Source organism: Mugil cephalus, chromosome 11, assembly GCF_022458985.1.
Source record: "Mugil cephalus isolate CIBA_MC_2020 chromosome 11, CIBA_Mcephalus_1.1, whole genome shotgun sequence".
NCBI lineage: Eukaryota > Metazoa > Chordata > Actinopteri > Mugiliformes > Mugilidae > Mugil > Mugil cephalus.
Genome location: NC_061780.1, coordinates 9,622,774 through 9,646,419, shown reverse-complemented (window position 1 = coordinate 9,646,419; position 23,646 = coordinate 9,622,774). Strand labels below are relative to the sequence as shown.

Genomic DNA, 23,646 nt, shown 5'->3' with positions numbered 1-23,646 from the left:
ATATAATAACATGTGAAACTACATGAAAAACAAACAATGTGTTTAGAGGAACAAAGTGTGCAGTGACTTAGCAATTATTTTTTAGACATTTTACCTAAAAATGGCAAAAATGTCTCATTATGATAATGCTAGTGGAAATGACAGTGGTTGGGATTCATTGTCTGAAACTAATGTTGCGTTCAAATGCAACTCAGTGAGTTTGTGGATATGACATGGGAAGTAGTGTAGACAATAAACTTGGACTTTCCACTTTCGAGGTTGTGAATACCACAAGAGTTACAACAATACCACAACCTTTCAATAGCTCCACAAACCACAGTCTATAATTGTGGGACTTTTGAGTTTCACATAGTTGACAGGTATGATAGTTGATCGCACTTTGGCTGTTGTCAGGCCTAAAATCAACCACCTATAGCCACATGGCACTTTTACAGAACGATTCTTCTCATTATTATATATACAACTGAGTAAATAGAAATTGAGAGTTATTTATAAATATATTGTCAACACTTTTGACGTGTGATAAATCCACACTTGACTCACACACTCCATTATACTAAATAATTAAGAAAGAGGAGAAACAACATAACTTGGAGCAGGCCATGTGATTCAGATTTAACACACTTCCTTGAGAAGTGTTATGTAATGCGTTTGTAATGGGTAACTTAACTGAAAGTGATTTCTCAGACACAGACACAATTTGTTATTTTCCGTATAAAATTTGATATATTGCCAAGAAAGAAATATCTGTCATGATTATCTCATCTTAGTTGACGTTTAAGTGATATCTAATATTTTTTTTTATTAATAACTGACTGTTTTCATAATAGATTTTTGTAAAGACATGATCACAATATACATAAAAAACATTACTATTATTATTTTACTTTTAATAATAATGTATGAAAGATACATCCCATGGACTTCGAAGTCCAAGGCAGATGGACCCATCTCTCTCAATTATTTTAATCAAAAGCTGAATACCGTAACCTTAATGAAGATTTTATGTAGAATTTAAATGTATTCATGTTAACGAGTTTACCCAATGAACGGTCAAGTGAACATATTTACAGCCGCAGTCACGTAAATTAATAATTTTGAGGGCAAAAATGAGAAGTTGCGCTTCCAAACTGCGTTGGATCCTGTGGCCGGCAGGTGGTGCTGGAGATCCGCCGATGTCAGCGGTGCTGTCGTGTTGCAGTAGCCGCCTGTTGGTGCTGTTCTGGGGCATGAGGCTCAGAGGAACGGGGCCGTGGTCTTCCTCCCGGACCCGTCTATGAATAAAAAAAAAGGGGCTGGGGATGCACAACGGGGCAGCTGAAACACAGCTTTACGGGCAGAAAATCAGTGCTACTGATGCTGCTGAACATGGAGTGTCGCCTCCTTTGTGGATTAAACGCTGTTGTGGACACATTGTGAGTTTTTAAAAGCGACATATTTGGTTTTTACTTTGTTTCTTTGACACACATCTGCAATGATGCGGGCTCTGGACCGGAGCAGGACCGCGGCGATTGTACTCTGCCTTTTCGGATACCTTGTCTCCAAAGCTTCCACCAAAACATTGGCGGAGGACACAACCACACAAGGTAAATACAATGTCTTTATCTTTGCCCGCTTATCTCGTCGGGGTGAGCGGCTAGCTGGCTGCCTTTTGGAGGCTAATGGTGACGCTAGCCAGCTGGGATGCTGATGGGGTCCAAACTTAGCTAACATTAGCAAGTTAGCTGGCAGAAAAAAACGAGCACGAAAACTTCATCGTGTCCGAAATTGTTGCTAAAATACTGTGTTGTCGTGTGCACCAGCTAAAACCACGCTCGGGCCAACTTTATTCAGGACTCACACCAGTGGAAAATACGCTGTAAGTGGCTGAAAACAAGCCCTCATATTGTGCAGGATAATTCAGCAGTGACTGAGTCCAGCTGCTGTGATTTGTCATGTTTTACTCAGCGTTGCTACGTTTCAGTAAACACTTTATTTCCTTGTTTGTGTCCACAGAACATTTTTTTAATTAAATTTAATTTTATTTTATATGTTATTTATTTATTTTGTTAAATATTTAACCTGAAAGCCAGCAACCATGCACTTCACTCAGGTTCCCCACTGCCCGTAAATGCAACCTTACATACCTTAATCCTGGTTTATTTTATCTCAAGCTACAGCTGCACTTCATCATTGATTAATATTTCGATTATCTTATTGATTCTACTGGAAGCCAATGCTACAAAAAAAGGCCAAGTTAACATATTCACATTGATTGTTTAGTTCAGTCACCAGTCTCCACTATAGGCTGTATACAGAGCTGTATACCGCAGAAATAGCTGGAGATTAGTTTTCAGTCAGTTGGCAACTGTTCAAGCAACCAATTATTATTCCTCAGATTTACATCACGTGTCTCTGTAGGTACAATACAAGTTAAAATGTGGTTAGCATATTATATGCATGCATGTACATACACAAAATGAAACATTAGAACCTGAATTAAAGGCATTAAATAGCAGAACTTGCATGATTTGACAGAATTATTTTAATAATGTGATAAGAGTGTTGTTGATTTTTCAGTGTAAAGATATTTCTGCTTATCTTGTGACCTGTGCTGAACTGAATATCGTTGCAAAAGGAGTCAAAACGAGAGGTTTGAGGACATTATCTTTGTCTTAAGACCCATATGATTGAAAGATCCTATGCTATTTTCTAATATTTTGTAAGTTAGTTTAGAATATAACCATCAGTATCAGTTTTAAATAATCATCAACTCAATTAATAACCCAATGTCACTCTAAGTTTAAATATTTACTCTGATGCATACTGACACAATAAAGTGTAGAATTAATAATAATAATAACAATAAAAAACTATGTTACATGTGTGGACATGTAATATACAAGCTGACGCCTGCAGATCTGTCACATGGTATCATGTCACCACAGCAGCAGACACGCAATAATTTGTTGTCGTCTCATTTCGGGTACAAACTTCAAAGCTGCCCTGTCATTGTAACTCCTAACGTTGGGCCACATCTGTTTTACACATCACTTTTATCTCTGACTTGCGTGCTGAAGAACACACACATCGCGCTACGTTTGCTTATGTATTTATTTATTTTTTGACAGGCCTACATTTGGTCCCCTCACTACAACCATGTTTACAGTAGCCGCATGAATGTAAACATACATTAACTATCACTGTAAATCAGCCTGAGTTGGAAAAATGTTACTATGGGTACTGGTTTTCTTTTAATTAGTCCTTGTTATGTTAGTGGTTTTTGAAGTGTATCTGATTTAAGGATTGTTGTCTTGCTTGAAAGCGGTTACATCCAAAGCGTGGAGCTCGGTTTAAGCTGAAAAACAGGGTATAAATGCCTTGATATTCCACCAGATTGCAGCGCTTTGAAGTCAGTCCCAGACTCTATCTGCTCTCTGTTCTCTCCTTCTTCCCTCCTCCTCCTCTGGTGTTCACTTTGCCTCAGATTGACCTTCGGCCGTCCCAGAGGGGGTGTGTTCAGGTCGATACCGAGGATTTCTCCTGGTCTGTCCGGCAAACAACACAGATGAGTGGAGCCAGACAGACAATCTGGCCGCAGATATAGATCTCGCTCGCATTACTGCTGCCCATAATAGGCATGGCATTGCATCTCTGACAGACAAACATTCACTGGAGCTGGGCAAGGGTTGCCAGGAAGTAGTCCAATCAAATCATATTGTCACCAGCTAGCCAAGCTTGGTTTTAATCACAAGAAGCTGGTGTGAGTGTTTACAATGGCCCAGTTTGGAGAGAAGGCATCAGGTCCATGAAACAGAGTTGCATTTATAGTCGGCGGGGGTCAGCGACCTACTGAAAGTAGGAGGTCTTCAGACTGGAATATTTGCAGGTTAAGAGAGTCTGTTCGCTCTTTAGCCTGATTAATGTCAACTTTTCTCTTTGCCCCCTGCAGAGTTAACGGGACTGACGGTCACTGTCTAATCTTACATTTAATCCAGATGAAGGAAAACAGGCGCCCGAACACCTATTGATAGTCAACAACATTGATAGTCTGATTCTTTGTGTGCAACGACGAGGCATTAGTTCAACTGAAAGTACCTTGCTTATTATCTTAACTCCTGCACCTGTGTGTTTCATGCTGCGACATGTTGAGGAGCGGTTTGGCCATTTCGTATGTTCCCTGTTGGTGATTAATATCGTATCTTCTCTGTTCACATTTTTTTCCTCTAAAAAAAAAAAAAAAAAAAAAAAAAAATCGCAGCATGTGTTTGTTATTTATCGGAATAGTTAAAAGTTCTCAGTAATTGTGAGGCCTTTTTCTGTGGTTGAACAAGTTATTAAATCCAGAAACGCACAAAAACAAAAACAGCCTGCTGGCGCTTAAGACGTGAGCCTTTTTAGTCTCGACTACTTAAGAGCGTTGCTTAAGTGATGAACCTTAACGACGAAGATGCCGACAATGTTATAAAATAAATGTAATAATCTTTTCAGTAAAAATATTCATAAGCATTCACAAATATCTCTTTAACTAATTATTGAAGCGCTGTGAACGGTCCCATCGCAGCTATTCAAGGCCAGTGCAGTGTTTGTGTTTTTGTTTAGTCCTCGGGTCTTCCCCTCTTCTCACATGATTTCTGGGTCTGCCACGTGCTTCTGCTTCAGATGGTGAATTGTCCCTCTTGTTGATAAACAGTTTTATCAACGCGGTCCCGCAGCGTTACGCAAAACCAATTCATTCGACTTAAATGTAAGGAGCCGGTTTGATAGAAAAGTAAAATACAGTGCAAACGTCCGTCAGTAGCGTTTGAAGATTTTCCAAGAAAATCCTGATTACGTGGGACTTGTGAGGGGTTGCTGCTTTTCTTTGTCTTTTGTGATACTGTTGGACTGTGCTGATGATTGAACGTTGGAAGATGGATGAAGTTTAATAGCATTTATATAAATAACTGATCAGCCACAACATTATAACCACCAAACCGTGGCGTGAATGACAATGATCTCATTACAATGCAACGATCCTCTGTTAAACCCGGGTCCTGGCCTTTATGTGGCTTTTACTTTGATACCTACTACCACCTAAACATTGTTGCAGACCGAGCACATCCTTATGGCAACAGCATGGGGGTGTTCTTTGCATCCTGGTGCCATACGTTACCCTTCTTCCATTGCTCTGTGGTCCAGTTCTGGGGCTCTGCTGTCCTTTGTAGATGTTTTTGCCAGTGTACAGGGGTCGGTATGGACACCATCACTGGTCTGTAGTGGTGCAGCCCCACACAAAACCAACACAACTCCCCACTTTTCCTCCTTTGAACCTCTTTTAAAAGGTACTGACGACTGCAGACCAGAGACAATCAATGTAGTTATGGAGATGTTCTGACCCACTGATGAACCCACGGATGGGTGCCACGATAACCAGCTAATTAGCGTAATTCACTTGACCAGTGATTGTGAGCAGTGCGCCATGTTAAAAAAAAAATGACATATTATAACTTGGTGTAATTAATAAAAGAACAACTCAGCAGAAGATTAATGAAATGTGATCAATCAATGAAATCAACTTAATCTAATAATGTCATCAACATTTTCCTATTACTGTAATATAACCATGTGTTTGTAATTATGAATGAAAAGCTTTGTTCTTCAGGCTGACATCACCGTGGATTCCAGTAACTTGTGATTGTAATGAGCAGTGAGCTCAGGGGTGGCTGCTACTATTAAACTCGGTGTGGTTTAGGCCATCAGCTTCCCCCTACTGTGTTTGGAGCAACATCAAACCGTCTCACACGCCCAGTGGAGTCCAGCCATACCATCCATTTCCAGTTCCTCGCACCCCAGCTCCACGGCGCTGAAATGATTGACCTCTCTGAAACTTAGCTGAGATCGTAGAAGGGAGGGGAACGCGTGCGCTCGCTCTCTCTTATTTGTTTTCTCCTCATATTTTGTATCTCCTTGGACTCGCATCCAAACACCCACCACCACCACCACCCCGCTGCTTTGGCGGCTGTTGCCGTGGATAATTGGTCTGAGATCGCAGCGTAGGTCAGGCACAACTCTTTGATGCCTTTATCCTCCATATGGTGCCCGATACACAAACCGATAGATAGGAAGTTGGTGAGTAAGAAGCAGTTAAGTAGGCTGCAAAATAAAGGTCTGCGCTCATTCCTCAGACCCATCACCTCCTTTTCTTCTGTGCCGGAGCAGAGAGGAGGCTCCTAGCTTGTTTAACAATGATGTCACCTCAGCACTGATTTATTGGATAAAGACTGGGAGGGGACTGTTGCATTTGTGTGTGTGTGTGTGTGTTCATGTCAGTTTGGATTCTCCCAGGGGAGTTTATTTTAAAGTGAGCACAGCTGGTACCCCGAGCAGCCTATCAGTGGGAGTGGGACGGGAAGCGAGGCCATGATCTCTCCAGTGCACACGGTGGGGAGAATCCGTTAAGGGGAAATCCAGTCCTCTTCTTCTTGGTTTTTCTGACACTGATTAACTTGCCGTCAATGGCAGAGGGTGGGATGTATTAGGAAGCAAGCGGACGTTTGTCCTCAAAGGTGATGTTTTAGAAGCACGAGCCAAGTGGTAGGAGAATCTGTCACAGCGTCTTAGGTTTTGATGGCTTGTCATCTGGATCAGAGCATCAGCTTTTGCAGCTTTTGTGTTCTTCTGAGCACATTTTAGCGAATGAATTTTTATTGTTGCCTTCGGGTCAGTTTACGTCTTTTATCCGCTCTGCTGCCCGACTGCTAAACCGAACTATGTAAATTACTCTGTATTTATATTCTGTACTATGTACTTTTTGTATTGTGTATTGGGTACCGTGTCCTTTTTACGCACTTCATCATTTAGAGATAAAGAGATTTACTTTTAATGAAGACATTTGGTCAAATTGGTACATGTGAACTATTATTAGAGATAGCAGATTGCACACGGCTGCCAACTTTTTCTTTCCTTCTCTGCTTTGTTACGTGTTTATTCCCTGCTATCAGGCGTCTCGATCAGCCCTGTAAAGCACCCTGCCTCGAAGCAAAAATGGTTCTGGATCTCCAAATTCCTCCGATATTGATGCAGTTGAGCATTTGTTGGATTTAAAGTGTCTGCCAACATTCACAGATCTACTGGAGTTCGCACATCGACGGGTCAGAAAAAAGGGGGAATCTATACAACGTTAGGCAAGTGGTCGTAATGTTATGGCTGATTGGTGTAGATATAATAAAGGGTATGAATGAAGTGACGGTTGAGAACAGGTCTTTACGCCAGAGAATAATTATATGTTTGGTGTTAGAGTGACACGCTACTCTGCCAGATCTCACCTTCCTCCCGCTCAGAGGTATAATTTGCTGTTTTTAGGTGGAGCAGGCTGCACTCAGACTGAACCCTCCACACTGTCAGAGTGGTTCCTCGCTGACCAGAGGATCCCTGAGTGGGGGGAGGGGGATTTGTCTAGCCAGGGTTATGAATGTGTTAGCGTGTGTGTGTGTGTGTGTGTGTGTGTGTGTGTGTGTGTGTCATGGTGGGTGGGGTTTCAAGAAAGAGTTACAACAAAATTTGGCTTCAGCGAGTGTGGGGGTGGTCGGCATGTTTTGGTAAAGGGAGACGGAGAGGAGGGAAACCTTTCAGCCGTAATTGAAGGGTCACCACGGGTCAACAATCAAACAGGACCCACGTCGTCATGTGTGCAAAGATGGAGGGACAGCGTGGGTTTTTGTGGTTCTGTTAAATTACAGTGTTTCGCTCGAGTGTTTGTTTTTATCGTACCTTCTGGATTGAAGATGAAATTGAACTTTTGTTTGTTTTTCGGACACATGGGAACTCACAGTTTGAATTGCTCATGCATGTTAGAGACGAGATGCTCAAATGTTAGTGAAAACATATCTCAGGCAAATATGTAGCAAAATGTATTTAACTTTTTAGATAGAGGACTAACTGATGTCACATTTCTGCAATGAACGACACCTTAAAGAAAAGTGTTAGAAGAGTCTGAAAACCCACTTTATTAGAGACACCGTGGTTTTGCCTTCAGAACCGCCTTAATGCTTCGTGGCATATTTTAAACAAGGTGTTGGAAACATTCCTCTGAGATTTTGGTTCATATTGACATGACAGCATCACGTAGTTGCTGCAGATTTGTCGGCTGCACATCTATGATGCCAATCCCCTGTTCCACCACATCCCAAAGGTTCCTCTGTTGGATTGAGATCTGGTGAATGTGGTGGTTATTGGAGTACAGTGAACTCATTGTCATGTTTGAGATGATATGAGCTTTGTGACATGGTGCATTATCCTGCTGGAAGTAGCTGTCAGAAGATGGTACACTGTGGTCATTAAGGTCAGCAACAATACTCAGGTAGACTGTGGCATTTAAACCATGCTCAGTTTGTACTAAAGTGTGGCAAGAAAATATCCCCCACACCATCACACTACCACCACCAGCCTGAACCTTTGATACAAGGCAGGATGGATCCATGTTGTTTACACCAAATTCTGACCCTGACATCTGAATGTTGCAGCTGAAATCAAGACTCATCAGACCAGGCAACGTTTTTCCAATCTTCTGTTGTCCTACGTTCTGTTATAATTTTGTTGAGCCTGTGTGAACTGTAGTCTCAGTTTCCTGTTCTTAGCTGACATGAGTCGCCCCCGGTGTGGTCTTCTGCTGCTGTAGCCCATCTTCTTCAAGGTTCAACGTGTTGTGCATTCAGAGATGGTATTCTACATTCCTTGGTTGTAACGAGTGGTTATTTGAGTTATTGTTGTATTTCTATCATCTCCAACCAGTCTGCCCATTCTCCTCTGACCTCTCACATCAACAAGGCATTTTTATCCACACAACTATATTATCTCCTCTTTTTCAGGCCATTCTCTGTAAACCCTAGAGATGGTTGTGCGTGAAAGTCTCAGTAGATCATCAGTTTCTGAAATACTCAGACCAGCCCGTCTGTCACTAATAAAGTGGCCGGTGAGTGTAGAGTACAATATTAAATTATACAAATTCTGTCCCATTGCCTTCTTTTCACTGGATGTCACTAAAATCACCTTTTTTTTGGTGTCATTCAGAGCCTGATAATTATTGGTGCAGCAATTTTGTCTTCGCTTTCTAAGAACATCAGAAGTCTAGAAATTTGAGAGAAAAAAAACTGCCTCGTCCGAAACTCATCTGGTACATGTGCTTCGTTTCTCCCACCTTAAAGACAGATAAATGTTGAACAATCACCTTCCAGCACACTATGCCGTCACACTATGTGGTTTAACTCCAGATCCTCATTCTTTTTTTCTCAGTGTAATGGTCGGTGCTTGTTTTTGGATTTTGTACATTTTGAGAACCAAGTGACATGCGTCCTTAGGAGACGCAGAACATACAGCATCGTGATGGGTGTCATTTTCTACTCCTTAATTACTTAATTAACTGTTTGATAACCTGTTAAAGGTTTTCACTTTACTGGCACGTGGGAGAAAAACTGCAGAACAGTTCACAAAACACAGATATATGACAAACCTAACAACAACATCTACTGTGTACCTCATATACATATCTATATATCTATAGCGAGGCATTTCTTTATTCCTGGTCTACATCACAGAGAGTGTTTATATGTTCAGTTGTTTTTCTCTTTAGGTCCAAGGCTTCTTTGAGAGAGGGAAATGGTCCATTGTTTTAAAGGGGAAGTGCCGTTTGGCCAGAGTCCAGGAAATGGTCAGACGGCTCATTCTTTGCGATCGGCTGTATTTGGATTGGAAGCAAAGGGCCTGGCACAAGAGCTAAACCCAGTTAATGAAATGGCCGTATTTTAGAAGACTGTAATTACAACACCACCATGTTTTACGTGTTTATATCGCTGCCTATCATGGCGGTTTGGAGTTTACAGACAACCCTAACAGCCGCTGTCAACGCCGCTTACTAAACCGTCCGTCCGTTCACAGAGGTGACTCTGAAGGTTCACCTGAGCGATGCCAGCACTCATCAGCCCCTGGTTGGAGCCACTGTGCAGCTCTTCGCCAACAACACTCCTGTAACCACAGAAACCTCATCAGCTGACGGCAACACCTACCTGCGCTTCCTCTATCGCCTCGGGACGCCGTTGGTCGTCACCGCAACCAAACGAGGATATGTGCCAAACTCTGTGCCCTGGACTCCCTCCAGATTACCTGGTAGGTGTTATCAGGATGAGTAAATTGTGAATTGTCCACATTTGGTAAGTTAGTTTCCTTAAAGTATGCACACTCAGGTTATTGTGTGCGCTGCCAGTGTTATGAGTGCAAAGAGAAATAAAAAATTGTAGAAGTTCAGCCAGGTGTGCGAGCTAATGATGAGTGGAGAGCTCCATTACTAATTTATTACAGTAGATGCCAAAACCCAGCAAGGGGGCTGCTTAAGCTTCCCTTTCACTAACACACTCACACTCACACACACACACAATATACCTCCCAGGAGCCTGTAGTACATTGTGTGCATGCTGCAGCGGGGAGGGCGACTGGGGAGTTATTACAAGGCAACGGAACGGCAGCCAATTGGATTATCACGCTTACCAGCTCTGAACAATGGAAGAGTGAATGGAAGGAAGGAAGAGGAAAGAAGTCCAGTTTGCTGGGTCAGATTTGTGTCGTACACAGCAGACACGATGAAAGCAGAACCATTAAAAATGTATAAAGATGCTTCAATGACTTGTTATGTCTGATAGTGATCAGCAGTAAAGTGGCCAGGTGGATTGCGGCATGTTTCTAATCTGATGTGTATTTATGCTCCGAGTTAATACAAAATGCGTGTTTCTCTTCTAGTGTTTTCCTCCATCAGTCTGGACCTGCTGCCAGAAAGAGCTGCTACCCTGATGGTGTACGAAGATATCGTGGAGATAGTTTCAGGCTTGGAAGGTAAGCACAAAAAAAAAACACACACACACACGCACAAAAAAAGATTTTACAAGGTTTTGCAGAGACGCCTAAACAGTCTGACCAGAACAGTCTGGACCTTTTGAGCGTCCTCGTCAGATCTTGTGATATAATGAACTTGAAAGTTTCAAATATTAAGTCAAAAGGCAAAGTCCTTCACATGCTCATAAAAATAGAAACAACATTAACTCTTTCAGGATAACATGGCTAACTCTCCCTGTGAGGGATGATCATGTGATACAATCGAAATCAAATGAACCTTGTGAGCAGATTGTTTTTCCCAAACGCCAAATGAGGTTTTCTCCCAGATTTTGTTTTCGTGCACACAAAAGTTGTTGTTTTTATTTCGATTTCTGTGGCTCGTTGCAAACTTGATGTGCGCTTTATGGAAAGAAGGCGAAGAGAATAATGCCACGGGCAATCTGTTTGATTTAGTGTGTGCACCTCGTTTGAGGCTTTGTGAGTAATTCCCATTTTTCACCAGATTTAAAAAAAAAAAAAACAGAATAAACACTAATAAATTCACTTGGTATACATTAAACAGCCTGTTGCCGTGTGTGATTTAATTTAAGGGATAAAGAACCGTCCATTCACGTACGTTACAAATTTAAATCATGAGCGTGTCTTTGTTTGTCATCTTCTTTGTTAAGGTGTAATTACATTAGATAAGGCTCCCTCACTCAGGCAAATCAATTCAGCCTCTTTGTTTGCTGCCTCTTTTGTGTATCTACGACCGACAAGGGAGTAATTCAACATGTCAGCTGTGCCGTCTGACTCAAAAAACACTAAAATATACAGACACCATTAACATGTAAACCTCTCCAGTAAACAGTGCCCGCAGCACGTGTCGGAGTGGAGCACGCTCCTGCCCTCTGTCCGACACACTCTGTTTATCACAATGCTGTGAAGTTGGTCGCCGGGGGGGTGATAAACCTTGATGGCACAGGGCACGATAATAAAAGAGAGAAGAAGAGGAAGAAGAAGAGGAGGAGGAGGATACAGTATGTACAGGGCAGTGGGATTGAGGGTGGAGCAGTTGGAGGGAACGGGGGAGAAAGGGGGATGGGCAGAGCGGTGTCCAACAGAAGGAGGAACAGATGAGGTGAGAAAAAAGTGGAGGGGAAAACGAAGTGTAGGAAGGGAAAACACACAAAGAACAGAAACAGGGTCATTTCCCTTCACGCAAACGGTCACGGAACAGGAAATACGACTCGCACCTGAACGTCTCCGAACCAGAAACGTGGAGATCACACTCACGCTTCTGAACCAAAACTCATGTTGGGCCTAAAAAGTAACAGTGAACACTCGTATACAGCTGGATCTGTGTCTCACTGCTCAGGAATGTGCGCTCGGCACGGTCGGGCCACAATGACATCACCTTGCTGAGTCCAGCAACATGCAGTTTTTGCTGTTTATTGCATTTAATCTGCAGTCGATGGCAGGTAGAGACGGCACGGGAGGCGGCCATGACGACAAATAAACTATTAATCGCCCTGGTGATATATCAGAAAGAAGAACTGCACTGGATGGAAGAAGTTAAGCGAAGCATTATGTTTACGCATCGACCCAGGGTTGCTTCCATTAAGCTTAATTTATAAAAGGGCATTAGTCAAACATGGCGAAGGCACAGGCGCCTTATAAAACAAGCTAAAACAAGCGTCAGTGTGGTAGATTGGCCAGAGACACTGAACTAGATATCACCATAATATACGTGCACTCCTATTTTATTTATTATAATTTGAAGCAAACATCACATCTATCATACTGTCTTCAATGATAAAATCCCTAATAGGATAAGTCTCACCAGATTGTTTAGTTTTTTTGTTTTTTTTAAATTGTTTATAAGCCACGTGTCTGTTGCGTCCAGTCCCGAGCACACATGCATTTTAAATCATTTCCTGGCACAGTGTCCTACTGTAGTTTTCACTAAATGCACAGGAGTAAACTTTGTATCCGTTGCAGACTATTTTAGGCCGCGCATGAAAACACTTGATTTGGTGTGCTAGTTAGTAATCACGGGACTTAGGAGTGCGTGCGGCATTCTCTCAAAATAAACAACAATGTTTGGGTTTGTGGGAATGAAGGAAAGTGTCACGCAGCCTAAGTGTGTTACTCCGTGAAGTTTATTTAACAAAATGACCTCTGGCACACAGGAATGATCTGTGTTCAGGCTTTGTCTATACAGACGGCACACGTAAAAGGATCCGTTTGTTGTTGTCTTTTCTTTTAATGGGGACAGATGGAGAAATGTTTTGGGCTAATGGACAGTCTGTGCTGCAGGACAGTTTCACGGTGACTTTCAACAAAACTGAAAACAAAACTGAAATCTTGCAATCTTGGTTTAAGATGCCAATTAATCTCACTTGACGACTGCTGATGATTTGTGGCATCAAAGCAAAGCTTTGCACAAGTTTCCACAGGTCTGTGTCAATTATCAGATATTAATATTCTGTAATTGCATAATTGCTCTCGTCTCTCAAAGGTTTAAGAGGTCAGCCCAGTGTTCGTTTCCCGCGCGGAGCTCTTAGTCTTCCTGCCAACACGTCCTACGCAAACCTGACTGCTTTGTTCACCGTGGCAAGTTCGGCCTCGCACATCCAGCACTTTCCCCACCTGCAGATTCAAGGCGGCAACGGCACAGGTGAGGCTCAGACTCGGAAGTTCAGTGCAAAGACTTCGGGCCGAGGAGAGCAGACGACAGGGGAGAAAGCTGCTGCTGAGAGGGGAGGGGGGGTGGGGAGGGAGGGAAGAGTGGCAGCACTGGTGCATCAGAAAGACGCTGGCCCGGAGAGGCCTCTCTATCTGACCTCCTGAAACACAATAACCCCTGTGTGTGCTCTCTGTTCCAACACAAGCCCCATGGCCACACGCTCTCAAGCAATCCTACCCACGTCTTGATGTGTGTATTGTATGATTTTTGTGTGTCCTTTTTTTCTCCTTCAGCTTGAATAGCCCTCCAAAAGCTCCCCATCCCCACAGCATGTACCTTCTCCCTCCAGGCAACGCAGGCGTATCTGCGCTTTGTTACACTACTTTCCAACCTCAGCCTCTCGGTTTTTTTCACTCTCCACCCAGTTTCCGTCTTTCCTGTCTTTCCCTTGTTTTCTTTCCTGTCTGTCTTTCCACTGACAGCTCTCCTTTATCTAAGCTGTTTTATGTTACCCCCCCATCCACCCCCACCCGCTGGCTGCTCCTTTCTCTGCTTCCTCCTCCCGTGCACTTACTCCCGCTCCCTTTCCTTTTCGCTGCATTTTTCTCTCTTACACTGTCCTGCTTGCACTCCTCTCGCAGGGACTGAGAAGAGGTTTGAGTTGACTCCTGTAGCGGCTGTTTCTGTTCATCTATTGGCCAGCGATGGAGCGGAGCTGCAGGTGAACGAGCCAATCACGGTCTCCCTGCCTCTGCCGGCTGACAGTGGCCTGAAGGAAAATGATCACATCCCCGCTTGGAGATTTGACCCTCGTTTGGGTATGTACTGATGGATAATACACACATGAGCTTTTCTGACTTTCCAAGGCTGTTGGCTCCGGTACAATATTCAGAAAAACAACCTCATCCCTTTCGAAAGTGTAATTCTGTAATACATTTACATGTGCGTGAATGAGACCTGCTTCCACTGGTAAATGATTTGTCAAACGGTCACAGTACGAGCATTAACACACAAGCCTCACAAACTCACACGGACCGGCCAGGTCACCGCTCGCAGCTCCGAGAATGAATGGCATAATTCATGAGGTTATAAAAATCGCCAACAGACGGTGCCACATTAATCTAGAAATCAAAGTACTGCCTCACATCACAAGTTTAGACCAAACGTAATCTCCTCAGACCCAGTTAAATCTTCAACTCAACTAAACAATAGCCGAAAGCTCTGCTGCGTCGGCTCACACAGCAGAGGCATTTCAAACCTCTCTGGACCCACTTGATTTATTTCAGCAATCTGCGCTGTCAAAATGTCCCACACTGTGACACACCCAGATCCTCTTGGATAGACTCCTCTGAAAGGCAGTGATTAGATCATCAGTTGAGTCAGACGTGTCTGCACTACAAAACATCCCCCTGCATGTACATTAGTCTCTTATTTCTAGATGTGCTCTGCGTCTCTGCATCACGTTTGTGCTCTGCCAGTGCACTAAAGGGTCTTTCAAGACCTATTAAAATTCTTCTGGTGAAATAAAATGATCTACTCTGTTTGGTTTTGAGCTGAAACAACCAGTTAATCAAATAGGTTCAACAGAAAAACTCATAGCAATATTAATAATTGATTTATGGAAACTGTTTATGTTGCGGCGTCATAGGGCAAGCAAGTATAAACAAGCTAGAGCTCCTCACTGACAAATTAGCACCTATTAATTTGCTGAGCAACTTAGCAGCAAACGGTGTTTACACAGTTGGCAGATAGGACACGCCGCTAAAATTCATTTGCAGTGTCTTAAAGTCCACAGATTCCTTCTGAAAACCTGCTGCAGCTGAAAACGATACTGATTACAGCAGTGGACTCAAACCAGAGCCGTGAGGTTTCAGGCCCCAAAGCCAAAACAATGAGCTAAAAATATGCTGAAAATGCTGCAGAAGGAAACTCTATAGTCATGACAGTTCTTTGTGGACTCATCACTTCGAGTGACCCCTTAAAGTCATTTAAGTGAAATTCTTCCCAGTTCTCTCGTGAATATTTTCTGATTCCCCTCTGTAGCAGCAAACTGAAGCAGAAAACATTTGTGGCTCAGTGGAGCGAGGCTGCGCCAGACTTCTTATTAATGGGAATAGTGCTACTTGTCACTGAGATAGATCCCATGTGTAAATAGGATCTCTTAATCCTTCCTATAAATGACTGATTTGTGGGAATCACTGGTGTCTATAATGGTCTGAAAATGACTTCTGTGCCTCATTTCACAAGTATTCAGTACAAGAGGTTTCTGTGTTAGTAAGGATTATTCATCATGTATGTGTTACACTGGTCTTCCTATATGGATGTGGTTTGGCTCCCGCAAACACCACAAGTCCTTCTTTCATATACATACCTTCAACTATGAAATTAGCTCAAATTCCAGCAGATGAAACTGAAAACATTCGTCTTGTGTCAAACTCTGAACGCACATTTTTCTGCGGAGTAAAGGACAAACTTCCAAGTGAAATATCAATGACTACAACACATCTTTGAGTGAAAGGGGACTTGTGTTTTAAATGTCTGTTATAAAGTGCCTCAGATGATCAACAGCCAGAGCTTGAAAAGGGCTTTGATAAAACCTGAAAGAGCACACACACTTGTAGCCACCACGCAGCCTGTAGCGGCGAGTATTTCCACAACAGAGGACGTCCCCGGACCCCTTCCCTTCCCCGGGCTACATCTCATGTTCCTTAGCAACCCACCAAATAAGTAACACAACAGAAAGGCCCGACTCCTGATTGAGTTTCTCCACTAAGCAGTGAAGTGTGGACACTCTATGTGTGGTTACACATGTGTTTAACTGGGGATAATGAACTGAATCTGAGAAAGGACTTGACTTGAAAGCCATCTGTTGTCTGATAAAAGCTGCCTCACAATGAAACCTGTTTTGTTTATAAAGTGGCGCGCATTGACAAAACACTGAAACCTGTTTCTCTTGCGTAACTGACAGCCTCCCGTGTATTGTTGGATGTCAAGAAAGCATGGAACAAAATGATGTCATATCCAAACAGATCAAGTTCGCTCGCTGTTTTCATGTGTGTCGGCCATAAACAAGACACACCTGCAGCCTGGCTGTGACGATGCAAATGAGTGCGGGTCCCTCGGATGGACATGGCTGCTATCTGTCGCTAGCCGTGTTGACTTTGTGCGAACGGGCGAGAAGCAGGAGTAATGTATGGGATGTATTGACGTTATAAATATTTGCATTGAGTGTCTGAGTAGTTGCCCGTCTGTCAGCGCTGTATTGTGCGCCAGCGTGGGAACAGAGTCTTTAAATGTCACTATGAAACGGGTCAGGCATAGAGAGAGGACTCCCCTGTGGAAACAGCTCAGACAGGACCAGGATGAATCTGGGCAGGGCTGGACACGAGGCTTACAGAGCTGCTGAGTCACCCGGCTTCTCTCGTTTCTCTCTGCTCCTGTCTCGTGTGCCTTTCGCTCTTATCTCTCCATCCATTCCTCCTTTTTGTCAACTCTCGTTTCCTTTGCTTGTGATGTATTTTCCAATCTCAGCGTCTTCTGTATATCTGTGTTTCCTCCTTGAATATCCTCTCCTTCCCTTTGTTCCCGTGCTTTATGTTGATGTGGATTCCTGACAACTTCATGTAAACAATAGAAGCAAAGTAGTTCTCACCGTTGCAGCCCTGAGATCCAGAGGACTGGAAGGGTAAAGGGACAACTGAGTGTTTCCATTTGGAGCATGTTTAGTGAGGGCCAATCAATCAGTGTCTTTGGCTTTGCAGTCTTTTTGTATTGGCGATGCTGGAGCTGCTGTTGTGTTCAGTGTGATTCTATTCATAGCTCTGTGCTGTTACTTACATACTGCCTCCCTGTGGGCGAGTGAAGTACTACCAAAACACACTGTCCTCGCACACATTCATCAGTTTTGGTCACCAGCTTTGCAGCTGTTGATAAGATTATCTGCAGGTCTTAACGCAACAATAGCGTTCAAATCAGTTTTCTGAAAGAGGCCCCTGCAGTTATCAAAAGTCATGATGTTATGGTTTGGCCGTTTCATAGACTGTGATGGAGGTTATGAAATGTTTGTCTAACTGAATGAAACAACAACAGTGGGTGCTGCACGCAAGAGGTTTACATTTTCATTTCATTTCACATTTTATTTGGAGTCATTTTTGCTGGTTATCTGGATCCAAAATCCAATTACGCCCCGTGAACTTTCTGTAAATGTCACATGAGTTGTACCCACCTGCCTCTATCAGGTTTGTTGATGCTTTGTCCATCGACACGCAGTCGCACGCGATCATTGTTGGGATGTTTGATTTTAAGCTCTGCGATTGCGTGTGTGCGTGTGTGTGTGCGTGTGCAGGCACATGGATAAAGAGCAGTTGGGGTCACGTGCAGAAGGACGGTAACCAGCTCAGTCTGACCTACATTGCTCCTCAGCTGGGATACTGGATGGCAGCCATGTCCCCTCTACACTCAGGTGAGTGACTTTACAAAGCAAAACGCAAATGTTGTCCGATACCAGTCTTACAAAACTCTGCAGAACGTAGAAATAATCAAGATCCTAATTAACACTTTACAGAGCTTATCTGTCATTAAATTCTTCTTTTGTTCCATGTGTGTCTTTTTCCAACAGGTCTGCTGGTTGCGAGGGACATCAGCACATACCACACTGTGTTTTTATTGGCTATACTGGGAGGCATGGCCCTCATCCTGCTCTGTCTGCTCTGCCTCCTGCTGTACTACTGCAGGTGTGTGTGAAAACCTTTCCTCAGCAATATGTCCCAGCCTCCAGCGTTACTGCCGCACAACAGACTGCTTCAGCACAGTTACAGAGGAGAGATCAGGCCGGTTGACAATATCTACATTAACATTACATTACATGAAATTATTATCATCAAGTCTCGTTCTTTTGGTTCTTTAGTTGGGATAATAACAAATCCAGAGGAAATAAAAGCTGTCCCACAACATAAGCTGTTAGATTTATCTGAGTTAAATGTAAACACAGCAGAGTAGAACTGCGCAAAGAGCTGCAGCACCCGACAGTTTTTACTGCAAATATAAGCAATGAACTGTAAATGCTATTTTCCAGTCTCATCGTGATCCAAGCACAAACTATTGATCTGTTCTGTTCGCTGTCGAAATGTTAATGAAAGAAGTATCAACGTTATAACCTTTGCGTCTCTGTGTTTCCCAGACGCCGTTGTTTGAAACCTCGGGGGTCCCACCGCAAACTCACCCTGTCTTCTGGTCTGGACAGCAGTAAGAGGGACCAAGCCACGTCCATGTCCCACCTAAACCTCATCAACAATGAGGTCTGTCTCAGTTTTAAATAACCGCTCAGTGACCAGACTGTTCTATGATTTTTAAACTGGGAATTGATTATACACTTCCAAGCCCGTTTCGAGGTGTTGGGGCTACATTAGGTGCTGTTAACACACACTTTTGATTCTATTATGGGTAATGGACACAAAAGATTTTCACCCTGCAGTTCTTGACCCTGTGATCAGCAGACTGTGCGCAGGTGAAATTCTCCAACTGCTCCAATTATTACCATTCTTTCTTTGGTTTATGTCTGTTATATTTTGCTTGATGGGACAATACTTTAAAAAGTTTCTCAAACTAAATCTCGCTCTTGCCTTTAGGTGCAGCTGGAGCTTGTTTCCACAGCAACCGAGCCTGATATGACCACTCCGATGCTGAAGCCTTCCTCGTACGAGCATCAAGACAATCAACGCCAGCACAGCCTAATCCATCACAGCAAACACAGCCGCTCTTCTCTTGGCAACAACAGCCACCACGGCTCATCCCTTGGCAACCTGACGCCCCGCAGCAGAGACTACCGGCAGTCTGCGGAGACGTTCCAACTAAAGACCGCGCTTTCGTCCGGGACAGACCGGGGCTATCGTCAATCATACACCTCCGTCTGCTCGTCCAGCAACCAGATGTCGGATGCGCTGTCGTCGACCAATCACGGTCAGGTGTCGGCCACACAGCTGAGCAGCGTCGGGATTATTGACTGCATCTCCCCTTGCTCTCCCCCTCACTCCCCCTGTAGAGGGGACGGAGGTGAGTGTAGAGCCCCTGACTACCTTCTGTCGCGCTCCGTGGATCACCTGGAGCGCCCCAATCTCCAGTCGCTCTCCCGACCGGGCCAGCTACTGTGCTGCGGCTCCGTAGATCTGCTGAGCGGAGGAGATGGTTACCCGAGGGTGCGTCCCACACTGGTGATCCCAGCGCACTACATGCGCCTTCCCGGAGAGCACCCTCTGTCTGGTCAGGCCCTCCTGCTGCAGACTGACCAGCAGAGTGACTTAGAGACCATCCAGGCCGAGCTCAATGCTTCGCATTCCCAGCAGCCTCTGGGACAAACCCCCACAGACTGCACCCCGGGACCTGCCAAGCAGAGTGATGGAGAGGGCATTGGCTTGTCGGAGTCTTTGTCTATTCCCGCAGCACTTGGTGAATCAGCTCTGATGGAAATAAACAGCGAGGACACCTTGTTAGCCGAAAAGACTTTGATGGAGCTGAGAGGAGGGAAGCCTCTACCTCACCCACGAGCCTGGTTTGTCTCTCTGGACGGACGCTCCAACGCCCACATACGCCACTCGTACATAGACCTGCAGAGGGCAGGGTGCCATAGCAATACTTCTGGCGCAGGGGGTCAGGAAGGCAACGTCCGCGGCAGGAGACACGGCAAAGGAAACGACGCCAGTCTGGACTCTGGTGTGGACCTGAATGAACCAAGAGTGGGGCGCAGGGGGAGAGACGCGGAGCGGGAGGAGAGACAGGTTGAGAAAGACAGATCGAAGGGAGCAGCACCAGCCACGGCCTACACTCAGCTCGTGTACGTGGATGATCTGGACGTGGGAGGCAACGAGGAGGAGAAGTGCAGCCCCCAGGTCAGCAAAACAGAGCCCATCCTGTCAGACAAAGCTGAGGGCAACAGAGGGGATCAGGGCCCGGAGCAGGTGGAGGGGGAAAAAGCCGAGGGAGTTCGAATAGAAGAGGAGCCGCCCTCGCTTTCCTCCGCCTCCCCAGCTTCGCCTCCTCCTCTGCCGACACCCGATGGAGTGACTTTCAGGACTGATCACACGCTGCTGTCGGTCTCCTTGGACAATGATGCAGCACAAGAGGACGGAGAGGAGGAGAAGAAAAGCCCCTGGCAGAGGAGGGAAGAGCGACCCCTGCTGGCCTTCAACCTCAAGTGATTCACAAATGTCAACTAATTGAAAGGTTCACATGTTTTTTTAAGGCTGTCTCAACAGAATACGTACATGTCAATATCAGCATACATTTTCGTTGCTGTTCCTTGTTGATAATTTCTTCAAGTGATTTATGCAAGTGGAACAATCCAGTCCTCATTCTTTACAAAGAATTGTTCTAAAGTTGATTAGAAGTTTATGAGTTTACTCGAGTCAGGAGGGGTATAGACAGATGAAATATTTTATCAATGATAACGATAGGAAATTTATCATGCAAGAAAAATGAAGAACGAGCCCAAGAAATAGAGTCTTATAACTAAAAACCTGATCTAGACATTAGGACTTTAAATAGATACAACAGAGCATTTCAGATCGTGTAGTGGAAAGGTGAAGGAGAGGAACCGTGGGAGGGATGTGAGCATGTCCATCATGCTTAAACATTAATCATAATGAACACAAAAACACTTGGAAATCACACTACGACGACTGAGAGTCATCACATATTTTCTAGAGAGTAAACGATTGATGGGTAGATCATTCACTCACCTGTAATACATCCAGACCAAAAAAGAGGATTTTGGCTTTATAGTGGGACATCGGGATCAGTCTGAAAACCTCTAACAGACAATGATGTTGTCCAGTAATAATATGTAAATGGTGAGTGTCACGCTGTTTGATTCTCTATGAGAGTGAGGACTGGATTTTAGCCCCATCTCTTACACTAAATTCTCGTTTGCAGTCTGCACGGACAGGAGGAAAAATAATAAGGAATTAGTGTGTTGGTTTTGTTTTGAGACGAGCTTGGAAAAATGTAAACCCATCCATCAACCGCGACTTCTCTTCTGCCCAGATCATAACATGAAGGATATATCTGTTAAAACTGAAGCCCTTTGTCCTTCACGTAGCACTGATAAAATACCCCAGCACTGGGATCCCTTGCAGTCCAGAAATGAACAATCCACTCCTCTGTGAACTTCAAGGACCCTTAATGAAATGACCACTTTGTCATCATCATAACACACAGCATAAACTGACCACTCATTAGGCATTATGTACACATTGCCTGGGGGGAAACAAACGGACTTTGGAGGCAAGAAATCTGAATATTTTATGCACAACAAACTTATGCCTTTTTTTTTTATATAAATAGCCTTGTAAGCATTTGAGCAATGAACTTTGGTAGAAACAGCTGATGAGTGGTTCTCAAAAATCAAACAGTAACGTTTCTTCTTGAGCCATATTGGCCTTGATCCACTGACAAGATCCAGGAACACTCATTTAAACTGAGGTTATATCCACCAAGCCGGCTGAGTTTTACGATTGGGAATCATCTGTGCGAAATCAGGCAGGTTTTTCTTCTTTGTCACAGTCTGTTTGGAAATTGAAAGTCTTCTGTGTGTTCCAGGTTTTAGTTTGAGTGTGACCCCCGATATGAACATGTAAATCCTGTACTTTTAATATTTTTTAGTGTGTTGCTAGAGTTTAATGTCGCCTGTCTTAAGGCTTGTGAGTTTTCACATGAACTCCACAGGGGCTGAGGAAATGAAACCACTATCTGCTCTTTAGCGTAATCGGATAATGTGACACACCACTATGCTGGTTGGTAAGGATGTAAAACCACTACAAGACTGTAGTTCCACCCAAAATAATTTGGGTGAATTGTATTAATATGAAGGGTTTTGTAATTGTTGAACCACTGACTAGCAAATTTTTTGCTCGAAAGGCTATGCATCACTTTTATACGGCTGCTTGAGATGCCTTTTTTTGTAAATTTAATTACTATGATTTTAATTGCCAACATGAAGTATTTTACCTAAAAATAGGCTATTTTTATTTCTTTTAAATATGTTAAGGGCTTTTCTTCTTCACCCGCCTTATTGTTAGAGCTATGAAAAACAAACACTACTTCACCTTTTACCTGTAAACAGCCTTTTTTTGTTTGTTTTGTTTTTGCTCGATGTGTTTCACCTTTTCATTTTCCTTACAATCCAAGTGCCTTTGAACCACCTGACTCTTTGTGGAACAGATTACCTTATTTATTTCTTGCCTTTTCTTGCCTTCAGCTTTCCTCCTCTACCTCAGCCCCTCCTTCCTCTCCTGCTTGTGAAAGAAAGCATGCAGTAAACTTTCTTCAGCACTGGCGTATTACAAGCTACACTGCAGACGTCTCAGAAAATGTCTACCAGCTGCTGCTATCGTAAAATCCTCTACAGTAATCAGCAAGACACCGATCTCTCTTAGAGCGAGCGGTCAACGATTTGCAGAGGTTTTTTACGTGTAGCACGGGATAGATAAAGCTAAGTGCGAATGTAAGTGAAGCTAAACTGCAGGTCATTTCAGTGCATTATCTTATTTTTGTTTCTTTAGAGGGTGAATGTCTCGAGTGTGTTTGTAGTGGTGGTGGTGTCCTTCTGTGATGCTGCTGAGTTTGCTGTCAGACTGTCTGACTGAGGAATAATCAATGTACATCCATTCTTGGTTCATATAGTCATAGCAATCATAATACAGAGTGTGTATAGTTATTTCCTTACCTCTGCCTGATCAAAAATGATGAGCTAGTCGGTGTTGTGACTGGCATTTTCTCTCTTAGTATCCCACAGCAACCTCCTGTTTCTTGGGTGGAGTGTGTAAATTGGTTGCTTGCATTATATTTGAAGCCTATTATTCTGAATAAACAGCCAAATTTGAATCATTTGCGTGTGCGTCTGTGTTTGCAAAGTCATCCTCTGTTGTTTTTTTTTGTTTTTTTTTTTCCACAGGTCAGGAAGTTCACATTCAGTCACAATCCCGTTTTAGCTGTAATTTGATCTTCAGGAATGAATGCTTGCAATATCGAACTTTTTTTATTATTATTGTTATTGTTTGACCAAATACATTTATATGAATATGGCAACTCTTCTGGCGAACTGCTTTATTAAGGACATCATAGAGCTAAAGTAATACTTTAAA

At 43.5% G+C, this 23,646-nt stretch overlaps 1 protein-coding gene across 1 annotated transcript; it reads left to right on the top strand.

Annotated features, from left to right (window-relative positions):
• Nucleotides 1-1,252: 1,252 nt before the first annotated feature.
• fam171a1 (family with sequence similarity 171 member A1) lies at nt 1,253-23,386 on the top strand. Its single transcript, XM_047597734.1, has 9 exons — nt 1,253-1,586; nt 9,895-10,122; nt 10,750-10,842; nt 13,343-13,501; nt 14,152-14,328; nt 17,856-17,972; nt 18,129-18,243; nt 18,690-18,807; nt 19,138-23,386. Exons 1-9 carry the CDS (start codon nt 1,475-1,477, stop codon nt 20,701-20,703), a joined length of 2,685 nt encoding a protein of 894 aa, XP_047453690.1. The 5' UTR covers nt 1,253-1,474; the 3' UTR covers nt 20,704-23,386.
• Nucleotides 23,387-23,646: the final 260 nt, after the last annotated feature.

Excerpts from the sequence above, each read along its gene's own strand:
- fam171a1 (XM_047597734.1), top strand. The coding sequence starts at position 1,475 with ATGATGCGGGCTCTGGACCGGAGCAGGACCGCGGCGATTGTACTCTGC. Across the intron at positions 10,123-10,749 it reads GACTCCCTCCAGATTACCTG|TGTTTTCCTCCATCAGTCTG; the intron begins GTAGGTGTTATC and ends TTTCTCTTCTAG. Across the intron at positions 14,329-17,855 it reads GAGATTTGACCCTCGTTTGG|GCACATGGATAAAGAGCAGT; the intron begins GTATGTACTGAT and ends GTGCGTGTGCAG.